This window comes from Festucalex cinctus, chromosome 4 (assembly GCF_051991245.1).
Source record: "Festucalex cinctus isolate MCC-2025b chromosome 4, RoL_Fcin_1.0, whole genome shotgun sequence".
Classification (NCBI taxonomy): domain Eukaryota; kingdom Metazoa; phylum Chordata; class Actinopteri; order Syngnathiformes; family Syngnathidae; genus Festucalex; species Festucalex cinctus.
This window is the reverse complement of record NC_135414.1, coordinates 18,024,367-18,045,971: the sequence shown is the minus strand read 5'-3', so window position 1 is coordinate 18,045,971 and position 21,605 is coordinate 18,024,367. Positions and strand designations below refer to the sequence as shown.

At 40.5% G+C, this 21,605-nt stretch overlaps 2 protein-coding genes across 8 annotated transcripts in view; one reads left to right on the top strand and one right to left on the bottom strand.

Annotated features, from left to right (window-relative positions):
- The window catches only part of nav2a (neuron navigator 2a), an 89,272-nt gene extending 77,829 nt beyond the window's left edge, over positions 1 to 11,443 (top strand). For all 7 annotated transcript variants that reach the window (XM_077519427.1, XM_077519424.1, XM_077519428.1 and 4 more), the window contains 13 exons: positions 1,954 to 2,126; positions 2,713 to 2,866; positions 2,949 to 3,138; positions 3,997 to 4,097; positions 4,209 to 4,304; positions 4,384 to 4,561; positions 5,364 to 5,599; positions 5,688 to 5,842; positions 7,080 to 7,151; positions 7,241 to 7,437; positions 7,512 to 7,630; positions 9,183 to 9,383; positions 9,497 to 11,443. In XM_077519427.1, coding sequence (XP_077375553.1) covers positions 1,954 to 2,126; positions 2,713 to 2,866; positions 2,949 to 3,138; positions 3,997 to 4,097; positions 4,209 to 4,304; positions 4,384 to 4,561; positions 5,364 to 5,599; positions 5,688 to 5,842; positions 7,080 to 7,151; positions 7,241 to 7,437; positions 7,512 to 7,630; positions 9,183 to 9,383; positions 9,497 to 9,622 — 1,998 coding nt within the window. In that variant the 3' untranslated portion in view covers positions 9,623 to 11,443. The remainder of the gene's footprint in view (positions 1 to 1,953; positions 2,127 to 2,712; positions 2,867 to 2,948; positions 3,139 to 3,996; positions 4,098 to 4,208; positions 4,305 to 4,383; positions 4,562 to 5,363; positions 5,600 to 5,687; positions 5,843 to 7,079; positions 7,152 to 7,240; positions 7,438 to 7,511; positions 7,631 to 9,182; positions 9,384 to 9,496) is intronic.
- Positions 11,444 to 11,489: 46 nt separating this feature from the next.
- Positions 11,490 to 21,605, bottom strand: part of dbx1a (developing brain homeobox 1a) — a 67,347-nt gene continuing 57,231 nt past the window's right edge. Inside the window, exon 4 of the mRNA XM_077519432.1 lies at positions 11,490 to 12,150. Coding sequence (XP_077375558.1) covers positions 11,872 to 12,150 — 279 coding nt within the window. The 3' untranslated portion in view covers positions 11,490 to 11,871. The remainder of the gene's footprint in view (positions 12,151 to 21,605) is intronic.

Sequence of the window (21,605 nt, the reverse complement as noted above, 5' to 3'; positions counted from 1 at the left end):
TATGTTGTTTGAGGATGTTTTGCAATAGCTACGCCGGCCTGGGATCAAACCCGCGCTCTCAGGAGACGACTATTCTACCACTGAGCCACGCTGCCCCAGCAACAACAACTGGATGTATCGCTATTAAAATGCCGACAGGACGCTGGCAATTTGGAAAGTTTGTCCTTCGCTGGAAATGAGGGTGTTGTCAATTTAACACTTAAGCTAGTGCTATTCAGGTTACACTTAGCTTCTGCTCCAACACTTGCGGAAATTTACTGTGACAGCGTAATTTTTTCTTCTAACAGTGTCAGAATAATACTGTTTAGTGACATGAAAAAAAACTTTGAAGTAACATCATCTGCATGTCTACTTACAAATTACAATGATTCTCATGTAGTTTGTCGACCCATAATTCTTTGTAAGTATGATTTTACAATGACAAAATTGGCGTTAGTCAATAATTCGTCCCTCTTTGTTACTTGAAGACACTCTTGTGCACCGGAGGACAAGTCAGAGACGATGACGTATGCAACTTGTCATCCCATTATTAGCTGTTAGCTGCCTTGTGTGGTCAGAACCCGATCATGTTGTCGTAGAACTTCAGGTGGAGTCCGTTGTGCTTTGTGCTGGTGTTAAAAGATGCGAGCTTGTGTCAAGTTTCCTGCATTAGGTGGCTGTAATAATAAACATCCCTCCTATATCCTTGTAGTAAGCTTAGCTGAGACCTTGCTGGGGGCTCCGCCATGCAGGTGCTCTTGCATTGTTGTGTGTATGTGTGAAAGATGCTGCTTTAGAGACCCCCAATGTCATGACGGCGTTGCAGTCGGCTGAAAGTCCAGTCTTCTTTCGAATGGCTGCCTCGTCATAACACATTAACACTCGCACACCCTGTGCTGTTTTGTCTCTCTGTCCTCATTTGCTTCGCTTCATGTGGCAGGTCTATGAGGTAAGATTAGTGCATCCTGAGGACTAAACGCAGCAGAATCCCATTTGTAGGTTACTAACCTTTTTCCTTTTTTTCCCCTCCATTGCCAACTGCTACAAGCATTTTCCACTCCTCAGCACTGCCTCCCCTTCCTCACACTCCTCTCATAGGACTTGGATAAAGAAAACAAAAACACCCTGAAATACTTTCCAACTCTATATTTAAAAAAAAATAAAATAAAATAAAATAAAATAAAAAAAATACAACTCTATTAAAAAAAATAATAATAATCCTAAGTGGTTCATGAAGCTTCATGTTCCCAACACTACAACAAATAAAATCTTTTTTTTTTCTTTTTTTTTTTCTTTTTTTAACTTCCCTGGATGGTGCTCTTGGTATAAAGATGCAGTGGGAAGTTTATCAATTTCCATTCTAGTATTCTTTAATTTTAAACCAAAAGCACCATCTAGAGGAGGGAAATAATATTGGGGAAAAAATGTATCACTCGTAATGATGGGAAAATGAAGCTTATGAACCACTTGTGATGATTTTTCCTCCTCTAGATGCCCTTGGTTTAAAGATGAGTTGATTAAATTTGCACTGCATTTTTAAAGACAAATTGATTAAATTTCCACTGCACTTTTAAACCAAGAGCACCATCTAGAGGAGTAAAATATGATTGTAAGTGTTTCATGAAGCATCATTTTCCAGTCACTACTCTTTGAATATGCAGTAGAGTGAACAGGATAACAAACGACATCTGTAAGTGAGAGTCATGAGAGTATTCCAGGGTGATTTTCTACTTAATACAAACCTGCTTGAAATATATGAAACTAAGATCATCCTAATATCAGACTAACCCTTTCCAAGAATAATATTTGGAGAAAAACAGCATTTGTCAGGACAGTCTGTTTTTCACAGCCAATTTCCACTGCTTCCCCTGGCATGACCCTGCACCTCCTCCCTGCTCTTGTTTTTGGAGTGTTTCCAAGCCTTGAACAGCATTTTGATGTCTGTCTTTTTTTCTTTTTTTTTTTTACCTGCAGTTGCGAAGCTCCTTCAAGCAAGCCTTCAGCAAGAAGAAATCTCCCAAATCAGCCTCATCCCACTCAGACATCGAGGAGATGACCGATTCTTCGCTGCCCTCCTCCCCTAAACTGCCTCACAACGGCACCACCGCAACCAACCACATGCTCAGGAACACACATTCCAACTCACTGTATGTCATTTGGATTTTATACACCAAGTACCTCCTAAAAATAAAAAATGGTCCCAAAAACGTATTTATATATATTTTTTTTTTAAATATAGTTTTTAATTCTAGAGCATACAGAAGGCTTTGATGCAGCCTCTGACCTGAAGAGGTCGCTTAAAGCAATGGTAGTTATTCCTAAAAACGGCCATTAGGTGGCATACAGAGTATAAGAGATCAGCCAGGGCCATGTTGCAACAAGCTCTTTTTGACAGTTTTCACCAGGATTGTGAATATCGATGAAACTTAGCTATATTCTAATGCTAATCGCTGCAAAACGGAAACAGATACAAATATACTTGTTTTTCCTATTGGAAGAAGAGACTCTAATCTTTATTTTGGCAGGTTCCATGTTTTTATAGCAATAGAACACAATATTCTGTGGGCCTTGCAAAGTCAGTCAAAATCCAGGAAGAGAAGGGGGTTGGTTCAGTGAAAAAAGCTGCAAGTGAATGAGTTAAATACTAGCTAGGTCCCACTTACCATATAATTTGAGAATCAGTGATCTAATGCAACTCATGTCCCTGAAGTGTTTTGTCTTCTGCACACCCAGATTGTCGGAATGTTTGGACAGCGAGGCGGAGACGGTGATGCAGCTGCGGAGTGAGCTGAGAGAGAAGGAGATGAAACTGACAGATATCCGCTTGGAAGCGCTCAGCTCCGCCCATCAGCTCGACCAGCTCCGAGAGGCCATGAACCGCATGCAGGTTTGAGGACGCCGAGGCGCACTAATCACTCGTCACCAGACATCCGTGTCTGACGTGCGTGCGTGTTTGTGCGTGTTTACAGCTAGAGATTGAGAAGCTGAAGGCGGCGAATGATCGCTTGAAGCTGGAGAATCAAGGCAGCAGGACGGGCTCCCAGGCGTCCGTCTCCTCGTCCCCTCACAGGGACACGCACAGTCAGCAGGCCCCGGGACCAAATGCAGGGACCTCACAGCACAGTCTGAACCTCGCCACCAGCGAATCCACCAGTTTGGGTAAAACATGGCTGCCGGGGGATTATTTACAGAAAGTGAAAGGGAGGGACATTTTAAAACTACTATAAGGTAGTCCAATGTTTTTTTTTTCAGGGCCCATTTGATACTGATTATTAGTAGTCAAGGAGGCTGATAGTCAATACTTGGAGCTGATATTCATTTTCTCTCCAAAAAAAAAAAATTTTTAAAATAAATAAATACAGTAACTGCAAACACATACTATGTCTATAATATCATATTTTAATTGAACAACTTAACCTGTTTGCAAAGGTTTGATGGTGAACTTTCACTTTCTGTGTGTATTAATTTCAAACAAAAGCAAAAGGTGCTGAAAGTTCCCACAGTCAGCAGGATCTCATCTGAAGTTAACTACAAATTTAAATAGATCGTTCCCTGAATTTAACACAGTTTTAAATTAGGGCTGGGCCATATTGCCAAAAACTAAAATATGTATGTATTTTCTCAAAAAGTTATTCTCTTAAAAAATTATCTAAAATGTAGAAACCAGTGCTGGTTGAGCTTTACAGAGACTTCTGACAAGGCTATAGCGCCCTCTAGCCCTGCTGTGGCATCATGTCTTCTCTGTACATTCCCTGTGATTGACTGGTGAGCTGCTCTTTGGTGTGCTTTTCCTTATTTTTCAACTGGGAAACCCCCTACATCCTTTGATAGAATAAAAGGCGATAGAAAATGGATAGACGGATTCAACAGTCCTGGCCTTTTGAATGATTTATCACTTTAATTGTAGCTCCCAATCTAACAGACCAATCTTACAAGATCCTATATAAGAAACAAAGTGTTGATTATATACTCCAGACAAAATGTGAGATCAGAATCATAATCGGGTGTTCTTGTCAGACATGCTGTTGGATGACACGGGTGGAGAGGGGGGCATGAGGAAGGAGGGTCGCCACGTCAAGATCGTCGTCAGCCTTGACGAGGACGCTTTGTGGGGGCAGGTAAGACAAGGATGGAAAACAAACCATTTGGGATTGTTTATGCAATAGCAGAGCTGCTGCTCCTACTGGTGTTTTGGTATTTCAGTCAATACGGGTGTTTCTCAATGCTAGGAGGCTCGCTCTCCTCGCTTCTTAATTGGGTGCATCGGTGTCAGTGGGAAGACCAAATGGGATGTTTTGGATGGAGTGGTCCGGCGCCTTTTTAAAGTAAGTAACAGCATCAAAAGCAATGGCTGTTAGCATTGTTATATACTGAACACTTGAATGACTATCCTCTACCTACTAGGAGTATATCACCCATGTGGACCCAGTAAGCCAGCTGGGCCTAAGCACAGATAGCGTGGAGGGATACAACATCGGAGACATCCATCGGCCCCGCAGCCCCAGCGCCGCACACACACCTGAGCTGCTGCCTTGCGGCTACCTGGTGGGGGACAGCAACACCATCAACATCCAGCTTAAAGGTATCAAAATGCTACAAGGAGTCCTTGAGTGCCGTTCCTATGCTGGCAATGTAAACCAAATTTCTACATAAATCATATTTCACTGTTATAAAGTTGAAATTTACTTCAAAATACTGTGTAAAGTACTGAGGACTCAGGTTCGAGTCCAGGCTCCGGCCTTACTGGGTGGAGTTTGCATGTTGCATGGATGGATACTTTGTATAAAAAAAATGACAAATTAACTCATTCAAACCCCAAAACGTGTAAATAAGTTTAATACTTTGTCCTTCCCTCCCAAAAATGTTTTATTTTTTTGTGCAAGAGCATACAGAAGGCTTTGATGCAGCCTCTGGCACGAAGAGGTGGCTTAAAGCAATGGTAGTTATTACAAAAAAAACGTCCAGCAGGTGGCAGCAGAGTATAAGAGATCAAGCAGCAAGCAGCTTGTTGCAACAAGCTCTTTTTGAGTGTTTTCACCAGGAATAATAATGAAACTTAGCTATATTCTAATGCAAATTGCTGCAAAATGGAAACAGATACAAATGTACTTTTTTCATGACAAAAGAAGAGACTCTAATCTTTCTTTTGGTGGGTTCCAGGTGTTTATAGCAACAGAACACAATATTCTTGGGGCCTTGCAAAATCAGTCAAAACCCAGTAAAACGAGCTGGGAGCGAAGGGTAATAATTACCCAGCTGCCTGTTGAAATGTCGTAGGTTGAGTGTGGTGTAATTCGAGGACTTTGAGTGTCAATTCATGTACTTTTGAATTGACATATATCCAATATGGCTGATGACTTTGTGTCCGCCATCCGTCTCTGCAGGTGTGAGCAGTGACAGCGTGGACTCGCTGGTGTTCGACACCCTCATCCCGAAGCCGATGCTGCAGCGTTACGTCTCCCTACTGAGGGAGCACCGGAGGGTCATCTTGTCCGGACCTAGCGGCACAGGAAAAACATATCTGGCCAATCAGCTGTCTCAACACTTGCTGCTTTTAGAGGGCCGACCTCTAACCCCTCACGCTGTCGTCACATTCAACGTGGACCACAAATCCAGCAAGGTGAACGCACGAACATTTAGTTGTCACATTTCCAGTTTTCAAATGTAGATCGTATAGCATCTGGAATGAAATGCTGACGTTCCTGTAGGAGCTTCGGCAGTATCTGTCAGGATTAGCCGAGCAGTGCAGCAGCAGCGTGGTGGGCGAGGAGAGCCCTCTAGTGGTCATCCTGGACAACCTGCATCACGTCAGCTCTCTGAGTGAGATCTTCAACGGCCTCTTCAACAGCAGTCACCAGCGCAGGTTGGTTAACACTCCACCATTATAATGATGCTGATTGTCCTTGTTTTGCTAGATAAGGTAACTATGATGCGCAATAACTGTGATCACAATAACAATCTGAGCCCGGTTGTTCGGTTATATCTTTAACCACTGGCTTAAGTCGTTTATCGAGGGCTTGACTTTGACATTGGTGATTATTCTGATAAAAAGTTACGCACACGCTACAGCTTAGCAGTAATACAATGCCAAGTCTAATGCTGAGTCAAAAGCGAAAGAATAAAAAAGTGTTTTTTAAGACGAGCCCTAAAAATGGACAGAGGCCAACATTTAGTGGGAGGTGATTGTAAACAAGAGGTTACCTGTGTTGTTTCTTGTTTGCTTTCACCTCGATAATCAAACAGAAACAACACTGTGAATAGTAGCAAATAATTTTATTTTATTTAATAATTATTTTTTTTCATTAATTTTAATTTAAAAACAGTAATTACAAATATTAGTAATAATTACAAATATTAGATGAAAAATACATTGGAATGTAAACACAAAAACAAGACAAATAATTCAAAACTTCTATCAAAATGTTACAGAAAAATACAAATCAGTCAAAAATACAAATACGTTAGACAAAAAAAAACATTTGACAAAAATATGAGAAAAAAATCATACAAAAACAAAACATACAATATTATTTGCTACAAAAAATATTGGCATAAATACAAAAATACAACACACTATTCACTGAAAATTATAATAAATAAAAAATAAATAAATATAAATTATTTCACAAAAACTCAACATTGTTTTCTTTGTCAGCAGAAAAGTTACTACTATTTTTTTTTTCCGGCGAGTGCCAGGGTTCGTTTGGATAGTATCCATTTCTTTCTCCCGACACGGAAGTAAACAAAAAGATGAATTGTGGGACATATCGGTGCTAACCAGTGACGTAAACGGCACGGTTACCTTTGATGGTGCCGTTAATTAACAGCGTGACTAACCATGTTTTGAACAACGCATATTTAACGGTCATTTAGTTAACGGCGGGTTTGGAATTTAACCGGTGGTTAATAGTGGTTAAAATAACCGAGAATTGAACAACCAGGCCTAGATTGTTAAATTAATAGCTCTCTGACTGTGTCAATCAAAAGTGAGTATTTCCGTCTTTGTAAATAAAATTTGATACAGATCTTGTCATTAGAATGTGAGGAAAAACAGTTCATAATAATGTGTGTTTGATGTATTTTCATTGTCCCCCATTCAGCCCGTATATCATCGGCACCATGAGTCAAGCGACGTCGTCTGCGCCCAACTTGCAGCTTCACCACAACTTCAGGTCAACTTCAACCGCATGGCTGCCGTGCTGACCGGTGAACAATTCTTCTGCAGGACGTGCAGTTTGACTTAACCGTGTCTTACCATCAGGTGGGTGTTGTGCGCCAACCACACGGAGCCCGTCAAAGGCTTCCTGGGTCGCTTCCTGCAGAGGAAGCTGATCGAGATGGAAATCGGCAGTCGGACGCGCAACGTGGAGCTGGTGAAGATCATTGACTGGATACCGAGGGTGTGGCACCATCTCAACCGCTTCCTGGAGACGCACAGCTCCTCGGACGTGACCATAGGTGAGAGCGGGACTCGTTTGCCGGAAGTAGAGAGGCGAGCGGCTGCTTCATGACCGCGCGTTGGTGTCTGACAGGTCCTCGTCTCTTCCTGTCGTGTCCTATCGATGTGGAGGGATCCAGGGTTTGGTTCACTGACCTCTGGAATTACTCCATCATTCCTTACATGCTGGAGGCCGTTCGAGAGGGATTGCAGGTAACACACACTTAGTTTACAGGGTTTATGTCTAAGGTGTCATCGCTAGGGCAGTGCATAATTCTCTATGACAGAATAAAAACTGATAATAGGAGGAGTCACAAATGCAGAACCAAATTAAGAGTGACAATTGCAGGAAGATAGAAACTGCATAGCAACTGACAACATTATCACATTATCACTGTAACCCCCTGACTACCAGCAATTCAAATTTGTCCTCTGTAGTGGACCTTTTTAAACCTGAATATCTCCCACCCAGTGCATACGATTCAATTAACTCCTTTTGTACTCTATAGAGGACATTCAGAGCTTTCCAATGATACCAAATTTGTAGGAGTGAGGCTTCCCTCAGTGCAAGCACTTTTTAGGGAAGAGGACAAGTAAGCGTATCACACTTTTTATTGAACAAATGTAGGCTTTAAATGTTATTAGCATGTTTTTGATAAGACTTTTAAGAACACATTAAAGTATTGTTTGAATTATTCTAACTGTATTTGAGCCTAGCATTTAAGTTTTAAAAATGTCCTGTAGTGGACACGTCATAGCTTAAAAATAAAAACTTGTTTTTTTCTTTTGCAGTATTGCAGTTACTTCACAACGATTGGGGAATATCAGAATAAACATAATTGGACAATGTTTTTTTTTTCCTGGTAGTCAGGAAGATAAGGAGCATAGTAACTGCATAAACATAATAAGCCCATATCACCTTGGTTCCCTAAATTGCATAAGCATAATAACTGCATAAGCCGAATACACTAACATCATAACATAATCACCCATTGAACCAACCCAAAATGCGGTCATAGTTGTTTATTATCAAACAAATTAACATTACCACATGAACACACACACAGTAGTAAAAGTTATAGTTGTTGTTTTTTTTCATTATTGTTTGTTTTTGTTTAGTTTTGACTTTTGTTCAGCTAGTTTTTATTTGTTTTAGAGCATATTTGTTAGCTATTTTTTTTCCAAAAAGGTTTTGTTTTAATGTAATAGTTTTAGTATTAGATTTTTTCTTAAATCTGAATTAATTATTTTGAGTTGCAAGATAAAAATAAAAAAAAAGTCACTCAGTATTCTATAAGTACGTAAAGTGCAATTCTCAAAAAACTGACCTTGCGTCTTCTGTGACTACTAATGTACATCAATACTGAATTAAAATCAACTCTGAAATGTCATGTATGATATTAATTGGCAAAGATAAAAACAAATAACATTTTTTGCTATAATTATAGTTTCATTTTTATGAAGCATTTTCGTTGTTTTACTTCATTAACATTTTTTTGTTTTTTTCAATTTTATTTTTACTTTTTCATTAGTTTTTGTTAACTATGGTAACCTTGACCATTAAGTACTGGTACTAATTCCGAGGCACAGGTTTGCTATTCCACCTTTGTCTTGATCCTGCAAACAATCCCTCGCCATCCACAACTTGGTCAGAGAACCAAAACAAAAATAATGTAAATGAACAGTTTTTTTTAACAGAATGATGGTAAATTAAAAAAAAAAAAAAAAAAAAAAACACCCTCCCTTTTATGCTCTTCCTCTCCAGTTGTACGGCCGGCGAGCCGCGTGGGAGGACCCGGCCGCCTGGGTGATTGACACCTACCCGTGGTCGGCTCCGCCCGCTCCAGCAGATTGGCCCCCGTTGCTGCAGCTGCGCCCGGAGGACGTGGGATTCGATGGCTACTCGGCCCCAAGAGAAGGGGTCCGGAAAGAGCCGCCTCAGAGCGACAGCGACGCAGACCCACTGGTGAGTAAGATTCTAACATTGAACAGTTTGGACATCAGCAGGGCACAAAATGCACAATAATATCTGACAAAAAATGGTACGTGAGTACTAAATGAAAGCAACTTTTGACCTAGATGAACATGCTGATGCGCCTGAAGGAGGCAGCGACGTCGTCAAGCCCTCAAAGCTACGACAGCGACTCCAACAGCAACAGCCACCAGGACGACATCCTGGACTCATCACTGGAGTCCACCCTGTGACGCATTCCGAACACGCCGACAGACTACTCTCACTGTGAGAACTTGATTATCACGCCACAAAATCCAGCCACCTTAATTTGGGTGCAGGCAACCCAAATATTTCAATGGTGTTTCAGAGGACAAAAGGCAACTCAAGTTTTTGCTGCACTGTGTTGTTTAGTTTGATTTTTTTTGTTTATTTTTCACCACTGTGGCCCGTGGCTCCTCCGTGACGGAGCTTTAACATCAGCGTCAGACAGAATAAAAGCACACAGCCTGCCCAATGTTTGAGGCATCATTGCGATCAGCACCAGCCATCAGTCAGCTAACCTCTCCCCATGCGACACCACCGAGTGACATCATCAGGCGGCAGTGCACCTAACAGGCCTGCAGGTGGCCACACATGCTCCTCTACTGAAAAGCAGTTTGCAACTGCGCAACACTTATTAGCCACTTCGATTCATTAAGTGATTATTTTTATGTGCATGATGATGATGATGATGATGATGATGATGATGTAGCAAAGAAGCCAGAAAACACTGTAGCGAGAGAGAGAGAGAAAAAAAAAAGAACATATAAAGTCACGAGACAATAAAAACAAGTGAAATAGGCCTAATGTCCACATCACAGGTTTTCATGAATTTCATGTTTACGATAACATCCTTTTGCATGTTGTGTTTTATAGTTACGCTTTTAACTCCTCACAACAAGTTCTTGTTCTGATGCCATCATATCTTCGTTTGTTGCACAAAAATCCATCGGTGCTGGACTCAGTTCAAACAAAAATGCCTTACTTTTGTTTTTTTGTTTTTAAGAAAATGTGTTGTGGTTCTTTATTTCTTGGTCTCAAAGGCTGTAAATATCGAGGGCTCTGAGTCGAATTTCTCCAAGTTTTTTGAGAAATGTCGACAATTCATCAACACCAGTACTCTGTGAATGGGCAGTAAAATTGGATTTGTATACTTGGTCCACTGATGGTGGAAATGAGAAAAGAACACTGCAGTATGTTTAGAATATGCTTGCTGTTCCAAATCATATGTGGAGTGTTTGGGTTTGTTAACTTTTATACCTCATCCAATCATGTAACAGTCTTTGATCGCATACTGTTTTGATTACTATACGATTTATAGAGGAGCGTGGAAATAAGTGTACATGCTGCTTTGTTTATATGTATTGATATCACCGATTGGAGGTTAAATGTATGGAAATAGATGTGGATGAAAGGTAGTTTAAGATACTATATTGTACATTCTTTTTTGAAACCTCACAGCTGCCTTTTAGGTTGGGCGGACAAGCAGTTAAAAAAAAAAAAAAAGTTATGTAGCCCAGCAGAGCTCCAATCCAATGTCAATGTTTTTGTCACCAATTCTATGCAACATTCATCGGGATATTCAGTGGAAGCCAAAAGCTGAATGCACACTGCTGAAGGTGGCGTGCAGCATGGAAGCACGTCATGTTTGTGGCCCATTTGTATGGTGTGTGTTTGTCTGGGCCCTCGTAAGCACAAATGAGACTGGAGAGGTGCTGATGTTGTTCAAGCATTTAACAAGTATTGTCAGTTGCTTTTTTTTTTTCTTTCTTTCTTACTTACAAGCTCAATGAATGTTTAGCCTTCTTGCTATGTAAAATACTGTAACTTTGTAAATAGTTCGTGATATTTCAGCATTTTGGACTACACTTTTCTAGAGGATTTGTTACAATACTTGAAAAGGAGTATTTTGTGTACAGTCTCTTCAAATCTGAGCACTGCGGTGCTTTTTTGTCATTGCTGAGATTCTGATATCACTGTCTTAGTCTTAAATTATTGTGATTCAATTAAAAAAAAGATTATTTACGATTGGATTTGATGTCACTTTTCCCTCTTTATTTACAAGACACACTCAAAATGTATACTGTGAACATGTTTATTTGGTATTTGTACAAAAAGTAAAATGAACATATATACACCACATAATACAACATATAAATTATTAATGAAATAGCTACATCTTTTTTCAATAAACAACTCTATTCAAGGTGAAGGTGAAATGAACTCAATTGGCATAAAATTCCATACAAAATTGTACAAAACGCTGTACATTTGAACGAGGCTGTGCAAAAACAGCAAACTGTCTCAGAAGCAGATCGTGTCCAGTGCGCGTGCGCAATCGCTGCGTTGAAACTTTTACATTATTGAACACAAAATGGCGTCTGTGGGGTCGTGAACAAGGACCGTATCTTCTTCCAAATGTTTTCTGAAAGAAAAAAAAAAGTCTCGTGCGTATTAGGTTCTACGACACGGTGATCTCCTCTTCGTCTGACTCTGAGAAGTCCGAGTGCTTGCTGGAGAGCGATGGAGACGAGACGCCGCAGGAGCCCGTCGTCTGCCTGCCGAAAGCCTCCTCATCGTCCTCGTCGTCGTCTTCGGACTTCTTGCCCACGTCGCTGAGGTCCGGGTGCGGGTTGGCCTTGGTGGGCAGCGTCTGCTCGCGGCAGCCGCCGGACGAGAGCAGCTCGCGCTCTTTTGAGTTTCTCCACTTCATCCGCCGGTTCTGGAACCAAATCTTCACCTGTAAGCGAAGACGCGGAAAAGTTAGCGAATTAGCAAACAAGCAAGTTGTTGTTTGACGTCATTACATAGATACGTAAACCCATGATTCTCAAAATAGTATCAAATAATCAGTTCAAAAGTTCAATTTATCTGCAATTTATCCATATGTTTCGGAAAAAAATATATATTTAATTTACAGGTGTAAACTGTGCATTTTAATTTAATCATTAAGGTGCAGCGTTGTTGTTATTTTAAGCACTCTGACTTCAGGAATAAAACGTATTATTTTAGATGAACATGCTTAACATTGTTTGTACTGTATTTTAATATTGGTAATGATAATAGTGCTTTTTTTTAACGTAGTTGGTGTGAAGTTTGATAACGTAAATCTTAAGTGTACTCAATTTAACAATGAAATATTTGGAAAAATGTTCATTTAGGTTACCTACTTTGTTTATCATCACTTTTTATTCGCATATTTAAGGTTTGCTGTATCCATGTTTACATTATAGCTATATTTAAGAAATGGATATCTGTATTGGTTTGTTTTTTTAACTGCGTGCGTGTATGGTGAATATTTCAACGTATGTAAATTTAGCAACTCACAATGTTGGGTACTTTAGCAGATAAAATATTTTTGTGAGTGCATGTTTTAGCATTGTTGCTTTTCAAGTTTCCAGCAAATTTAAAACTGCCTACATTTGTTGTTCGATTATTATTATTATTATTAGTATTATTATTATGTGACTGCTGCAAAGCAGTCACATATTAGTATCCATCCAGAAAAAGCGTTTATTATGTGACTGCTGCGAAGCAGTCACATATTAGTATCCATCCAGGAAAAGCGTTTATTATTATTATTATTATTATTATGTCTTATTCTTCACATTTTTTCAGACGAAATGCGGGTCGTACCGTAGAACGTACCGGCACAAGTGAGGTATCAAAAGATGCGTCTCGATTTGACTCGGCGGGGTACCATTTTTTTTCGGAATTTCGAGTTACCATGGCGACGCAATTCCCCAAAAAACCCCCCAAAAAGTCCCATAGGAATGAATGGAGAAGGGGAAAAAACCTCCACAAATTTAACACCTTTTTCGAAGCCACGCTGCGCGCACATACATTGACCGACCGAGACGATTTTTAGCTCATTTTGTTGCAATTTTTCCCATCTTTAGCTCTGTGTTGAAATTTTTTTTAAGAAATGTAAGCGCTCCCTCCTGTGCGGGTTCAAAGACAGGGTGTGAAATGAAGAAAAAGAGGCTCTTTCCATTAGTGTGTATTGCGTTTGCTAGAGTGGAGCAATCAGCGCTAGAGTGGAGAGACAAAAAAAATTCTTTCCAAAAATTTCACTTCAACTCGTCACCGTGGCCACAATATTTGCTCAGTAAACATCAAATTTGGATATTTTGTAGTCACAAGGGTCTTCTTTCTGACAAACCCACTTTTGTGCGGCAAAGGTGTCATTTAGTACCTTTTATTTGACTTGAAGCGAGGGGAAGTCGCACTTTTTCGCCCATTGAGCCCCATGTTATTTTCGCCGCCTTTTTTTGTCATTTTTTTTCAAAGTCACACGTTTTCAACCTGCTCTAATTTGGTCATTTTTTATCCGATTTAAAAGATGAGAACATGCTTGCGTTCCCCAAAGCCTTGCCGTTCTAACGGGGCATTTCTGAAATCTGTATCTTAAACCGTTCAGTCGTGAGAGCCTTTTGTTCGAGGTGTGCGCTTTCTCATAGAACTCAATTGAAGCAAGCAAAATGTTCGCCCACCTGGTACTTAGGAAATGTGTGTGCGTGAATGCGCATATTTGTTAAAGTGACAGTAACCCATTTTCAGTTTAGTGATTATGGCTTAACTTCCACATTTCTTGATCAATTAAAACCATTCGAATTTTAAACTCTTCAGATCATTCCCTATTTTCGCTTAATAAAAAAAAATCAAAGCACAATATAATATTTTTGTTTATGAAATGTAATGTAATGAACTGCTATTTAAATGGTGCTTTTTGAGCTATTCTGCCCACTCTCTCACTTCTGCACAGCAACTGCCTCAGCCAATCAGAGCTGCTTGTTGTCATCCACGCCTGGAATTTCCCCACCACCGCCCACACACAGTGGCGGCCATCTTGGCCAGGGATTCTCACATTACTGTCCATACAGAGCGGCGGCCATCTTGGCCAGGGATTCTCACACTACTGTCCATACAGAGCGGCGGCCATCTTGGCCAGGGATTCTCACACTACTGCCCATACAGAGCGGCGGCCATCTTGGACAGGGATTCTCACACTACTGCCCACACAGAGTGGCGGCCATCTTGGCCAATTGTTGAGGTGCACCCAGGATTCTCGGCCTCTGCCCACATGGAGCGGCGGCCATTTTGGTCAATTGATTAGCTAGGCCAGGGACTTCAGCACCACTGCACACACACAGAGTGGCGGCCATCTTGTCCAATTGTTGAGGTGCACCCAGGATTCTCGGCCCCTGAGTGGCGGCCATCTTGGCCAATTGAGTAGGTATGACAGGGATTGACCTAATTTCAACAGGAAGTGACCCAGACAGACCTAAATTCAACAGGAAGTGACTTAATTTCAGTAGGAAATGACCTAAAAATGACCTGATATCAACAGGAAGTGACTTAATTTGAACAGGAAGTGACCTAATTTCAACAGGAAGTGACCCAGGACTGACCTAAAATCTACAGGAAGTGACCCGATTTCAACAGGAAGTGACCTAATATCAACAGGAAGTGACCCGACTTCAACAGGAAGTGACCTGTTTCACCAGGAAGTGAGCATGCTAGTGCTAAGTTAGCATGCTAATGTTAGCTGAGCATGCTAATGTTACGTTAGCATGCTAATGCTACGTTAGCATGCTAATGTTACGTTAGCATGCTAATGCTAATGCTACGTTAGCATGCTAATGTTACGTTAGCATGCTAATGCTAAGTTTTTTTTTTATTTAGTTTTTTTTTATTTATTTTTTTATTTTTATTTTTTTTTATTTTTTTTTTTCTTTTTTTTTTTTTTTTTTTAATTTTTTTTTTTTTCCTAATGCTAAGTTTGGCATGCTAATGCTACATTAGCATGCTAATGCTAAGTTAGCATGTTAATGCTAATGCTACGTTAGCATGCTAATGTTACGTTAGCATGCTAATGCTAAGTTTTTTTTTTATTTATTTATTTTTTTTTATTTTTTTTTTATTTTTTTTTATTTTTTTTATTTATTTATTTTTTTCTTTTTTTTTTTTTTTTAATTTTTTTTTTTTCCTAATGCTAAGTTTAGCATGCTAATGCTACGTTAGCATGCTAATGCTAAGTTACCATGTTAATGCTAATGCTAAGTTAGCATGCTAATGCTAAGTTAGCATGCTAATGCTAATGTTAGCTTAGCATGCTAATGCTCATGCTAAGTTAGCACGCTAATGCTAATGTTAGCTTAGCATGCTAATCCTCCTGCAAAGTTAACGTGTAGGAAGTGACCCAGAGTGCATTCGGCTTTCCGCCTTGCAAGAGTCAGCAGTCACATCCAAAATTTCCACGGGAAATTTTTTTTTTCTAGTTATTATGTGACTGCTGCGAAGCAGTCACATATTAGTATCCATCCAGGAAAAGCGTTTATTATTATTATTATTATGTCTTATTCTTCACATTTTTTCAGACGAAATGCGGGTCGTACCGTAGAACGTACCGGCACAAGTGAGGTGTCAAAAGATGCGTCTCGATCTGACTCGGCGGGGAACCATTTTTTTTCGGAATTTCGAGTTACCATGGCGACGCAATTCCCCAAAAACCCCCCCAAAAAGTCCCATAGGAATGAATGGAGAAGGGGAAAAAACCTCCACAAATTTAACACCTTTTTCGAAGCCACGCTGCGCGCACATACATTGACCGACCGAGACGATTTTTAGCTCATTTTGTTGCAATTTTTCCCATCTTTAGCTCTGTGTTGAAATTTTTTTTAAGAAATGTAAGCGCTCCCTCCTGTGCGGGTTCAAAGACAGGGTGTGAAATGAAGAAAAAGAGGCTCTTTACATTAGTGTGTATTGCGTTTGCTAGAGTGGAGCAATCAGCGCTAGAGTGGAGAGACAAAAAAAATTCTTTCCAAAAATTTCACTTCAACTCGTCACCGTGGCCACAATATTTGCTCAGTAAACATCACATTTGGATATTTTGTAGTCACAAGGGTCTTCTTTCTGACAAACCCACTTTTGTGCGGCTAAGGTGTCATTTAGTACCTTTTATTTGACTTGAAGCGAGGGGAAGTCGCACTTTTTCGCCCATTGAGCCCCATGTTATTTTCGCCGCATTTTTTTGTCATTTTTTTTAAAAGTCACACGTTTTCAACCTGCTCTAATTTGGTCATTTTTTATCCGATTTAAAAAATGAGAACATGCTTGCGTTCCCCAAAGCCTTGCCGTTCTAACGGGGCATTTCTGAAATCTGTATCTTAAACCGTTGAGTCGTGAGAGCCTTTTGTTCGAGGTGTGCGCTTTCTCATAGAACTCAATTGAAGCAAGCAAAATGTTCGCCCACCTGGTACTTAGGAAATGTGTGTGCGTGAATGCGCATATTTGTTAAAGTGACAGTAACCCATTTTCAGTTTAGTGATTATGGCTTAACTTCCACATTTCTTGATCAATTAAAACCATTCGAATTTTAAACTCTTCAGATCATTCCCTATTTTCGCTTAATAAAAAAAAATCAAAGCACAATATAATATTTTTGTTTATGAAATGTAATGTAATGAACTGCTATTTAAATGGTGCTTTTTGAGCTATTCTGCCCACTCTCTCACTTCTGCACAGCAACTGCCTCAGCCAATCAGAGCTGCTTGTTGTCATCCACGCCTGGAATTTCCCCACCACCGCCCACACACAGTGGCGGCCATCTTGGCCAGGGATTCTCACATTACTGTCCATACAGAGCGGCGGCCATCTTGGCCAGGGATTCTCACACTACTGTCCATACAGAGCGGCGGCCATCTTGGCCAGGGATTCTCACACTACTGCCCATACAGAGCGGCGGCCATCTTGGACAGGGATTCTCACACTACTGTCAATACAGAGCGGCGGCCATCTTGGCCAGGGATTCTCACACTACTGTCCATACAGAGCGGCGGCCATCTTGGCCAGGGATTCTCACACTACTGTCCATACAGAGCGGCGGCCATCTTGGCCAGGGATTCTCACACTACTGCCCATACAGAGCGGCGGCCATCTTGGCCAGGGATTCTCACACTACTGCCCACACAGAGTGGCGGCCATCTTGGCCAATTGTTGAGGTGCACCCAGGATTCTCGGCCTCTGCCCACATGGAGCGGCGGCCAAAAAAAAAAATTAAAAAAAATAAAACATGGAGCGGCGGCCATTTTGGTCAATTGATTAGCTAGGCCAGGGACTTCAGCACCACTGCACACACACAGAGTGGCGGCCATTTTGGTCAATTGATTAGCTAGGCCAGGGACTTCAGCACCACTGCACACACACAGAGTGGCGGCCATCTTGTCCAATTGTTGAGGTGCACCCAGGATTCTCGGCCCCTGAGTGGCGGCCATCTTGGCCAATTGATTAGGTATGACAGGGATTAACCTAATTTCAACAGGAAGTGACCTGATTTCACCAGGAAGTGAGCATGCTAGTGCTAAGTTAGCATGCTAATGTTAGCTGAGCATGCTAATGTTACGTTAGCATGCTAATGCTAAGTTTTTTTTTAATTTTTTATTTTTTTATTTTTTTTTAATTTTTTTTTTTTTTTATTATTTTTTTTTTTTTAATTTTTTTTTTTTTTAATTTTTTTTTTATTTTTTATTTTTTATTTTTTTAATTTTTTTTTTTTCCTAATGCTAAGTTTAGCATGCTAATGCTACGTTAGCATGCTAATGCTAAGTTAGCATGTTAATGCTAAGTTAGCATGCTAATGCTAAGTTAGCATGCTAATGCTAATGTTAGCTTAGCATGCTAATGATCATGCTAAGTTAGCACGCTAATGCTAATGTTAGCTTAGCATGCTAATCCTCCTGCAAAGTTAACATGTAGGAAGTGACCCAGAGTGCATTCGGCTTTCCGCCTTGCGAGAGTCAGCAGTCACATCCAAAATTTCCACGGGAAATTTTTTTTTTCTAGTTATGTGACTGCTGCGAAGCAGTCACATATTAGTATCCATCCAGGAAAAGCGTTTATTATTATGTGACTGCTGCGAAGCAGTCACATATTAGTATCCATCCAGGAAAAGCGTTTATTATTATTATGTGACTGCTGCGAAGCAGTCACATATTAGTATCCATCCAGGAAAAGCGTTTATTATTATTATTATTATTATTATGTCTTATTCTTCACATTTTTTCAGACGAAATGCGGGTCGTACCGTAGAACGTACCGGCACAAGTGAGGTATCAAAAGATGCGTCTCGATTTGACTCGGCGGGGTACCATTTTTTTTCGGAATTTCGAGTTACCATGGCGACGCAATTCCCCAAAAAACCCCCCAAAAAGTCCCATAGGAATGAATGGAGAAGGGGAAAAAACCTCCACAAATTTAACACCTTTTTCGAAGCCACGCTGCGCGCACATACATTGACCGACCGAGACGATTTTTAGCTCATTTTGTTGCAATTTTTCCCATCTTTAGCTCTGTGTTGAAATTTTTTTTAAGAAATGTAAGCGCTCCCTCCTGTGCGGGTTCAAAGACAGGGTGTGAAATGAAGAAAAAGAGGCTCTTTCCATTAGTGTGTATTGCGTTTGCTAGAGTGGAGCAATCAGCGCTAGAGTGGAGAGACAAAAAAAATTCTTTCCAAAAATTTCACTTCAACTCGTCACCGTGGCCACAATATTTGCTCAGTAAACATCAAATTTGGATATTTTGTAGTCACAAGGGTCTTCTTTCTGACAAACCCACTTTTGTGCGGCAAAGGTGTCATTTAGTACCTTTTATTTGACTTGAAGCGAGGGGAAGTCGCACTTTTTCGCCCATTGAGCCCCATGTTATTTTCGCCGCCTTTTTTTGTCATTTTTTTTAAAAGTCACACGTTTTCAACCTGCTCTAATTTGGTCATTTTTTATCCGATTTAAAAAATGAGAACATGCTTGCGTTCCCCAAAGCCTTGCCGTTCTAACGGGGCATTTCTGAAATCTGTATCTTAAACCGTTGAGTCGTGAGAGCCTTTTGTTCGAGGTGTGCGCTTTCTCATACAACTCAATTGAAGCTAAATGTTCGCCCACCTGGTACTTAGGAAATGTGTGTGCGTGAATGCGCATATTTGTTAAAGTGACAGTAACCCATTTTCAGTTTAGTGATTATGGCTTAACTTCCACATTTCTTGATCAATTAAAACCATTCGAATTTTAAACTCTTCAGATCATTCCCTATTTTCGCTTAATAAAAAAAAATCAAAGCACAATATAATATTTTTGTTTATGAAATGTAATGTAATGAACTGCTATTTAAATGGTGCTTTTTGAGCTATTCTGCCCACTCTCTCACTTCTGCACAGCAACTGCCTCAGCCAATCAGAGCTGCTTGTTGTCATCCACGCCTGGAATTTCCCCACCACCGCCCACACACAGTGGCGGCCATCTTGGCCAGGGATTCTCACATTACTGTCCATACAGAGCGGCGGCCATCTTGGCCAGGGATTCTCACACTACTGTCCATACAGAGCGGCGGCCATCTTGGCCAGGGATTCTCACACTACTGCCCATACAGAGCGGGGGCCATCTTGGACAGGGATTCTCACACTACTATCAATACAGAGCGGCGGCCATCTTGGCCAGGGATTCTCACACTACTGCCCATACAGAGCGGCGGCCATCTTGGCCAGGGATTCTCACACTACTGCCCACACAGAGTGGCGGCCATCTTGTCCAATTGTTGAGGTGCACCCAGGATTCTCGGCCCCTGAGTGGCGGCCATCTTGGCCAATTGATTAGGTATGACAGGGATTGACCTAATTTCAACAGGAAGTGACCCAGACAGACCTAAATTCAACAGGAAGTGACTTAATTTCAGTAGGAAATGACCTAAAAATTACCTGATATCAACAGGAAGTGACTTAATTTGAACAGGAAGTGACCTAATTTCAACAGGAAGTGACCCAGAACTGACCTAAAATCAACAGGAAGTGACCGGATTTCAACAGGAAGTGACCTAATATCAACAGGAATTGACCCGACTTCAACAGGAAGTGACCTGATTTCACCAGGAAGTGAGCATGCTAGTGCTAAGTTAGCATGCTAATGTTAGCTGAGCATGCTAATGTTAAGTTAGCATGCTAATGTTACGTTAGCATGCTAATGTTACGTTAGCATGCTAATGCTAAGTTAGCATGCTAATGCTACGTTAGCATGCTAATGTTACGTTAGCATGCTAATGCTAAGGTTTTTTTTTATTTTTTATTTTTTTATTTTTTTATTTTTTTATTTTTTTTTATTTTTTTTTTATTTCTTTTTTATTTTACTTTTTTTTTTAATTTTTTTTTTTTTTCCTAATGCTAAGTTTAGCATGCTAATGCTACGTTAGCATGCTAATGCTAAGTTAGCATGTTAATGCTAATGCTAAGTTAGCATGCTAATGCTAAGTTAGCATGCTAATGCTAATGTTAGCTTAGCATGCTAATGATCATGCTAAGTTAGCACGCTAATGCTAATGTTAGCTTAGCATGCTAATCCTCCTGCAAAGTTAACATGTAGGAAGTGACCCAGAGTGCGTTCGGCTTTCCGCCTTGCAAGAGTCAGCAGTCACATCCAAAATTTCCACGGGAAATTTTTTTTTCTAGTTATTATTATTATTATGTCTTATTCTTCACATTTTTTCAGACGAAATGCGGGTCGTACCGTAGAACGTACCGGCACAAGTGAGGTATCAAAAGATGCGTCTCGATTTGACTCGGCGGGGTACCATTTTTTTTCGGAATTTCGAGTTACCATGGCGACGCAATTCCCCAAAAACCCCCCCAAAAAGTCCCATAGGAATGAATGGAGAAGGGGAAAAAACCTCCACAAATTTAACACCTTTTTCGAAGCCACGCTGCGCGCACATACATTGACCGACCGAGACGATTTTTAGCTCATTTTGTTGCAATTTTTCCCATCTTTAGCTCTGTGTTGAAATTTTTTTTAAGAAATGTAAGCGCTCCCTCCTGTGCGGGTTCAAAGACAGGGTGTGAAATGAAGAAAAAGAGGCTCTTTCCATTAGTGTGTATTGCGTTTGCTAGAGTGGAGCAATCAGCGCTAGAGTGGAGAGACAAAAAAAATTCTTTCCAAAAATTTCACTTCAACTCGTCACCGTGGCCACAATATTTGCTCAGTAAACATCAAATTTGGATATTTTGTAGTCACAAGGGTCTTCTTTCTGACAAACCCACTTTTGTGCGGCAAAGGTGTCATTTAGTACCTTTTATTTGACTTGAAGCGAGGGGAAGTCGCACTTTTTCGCCCATAGAGCCCCATGTTATTTTCGCCGCCTTTTTTTGTCATTTTT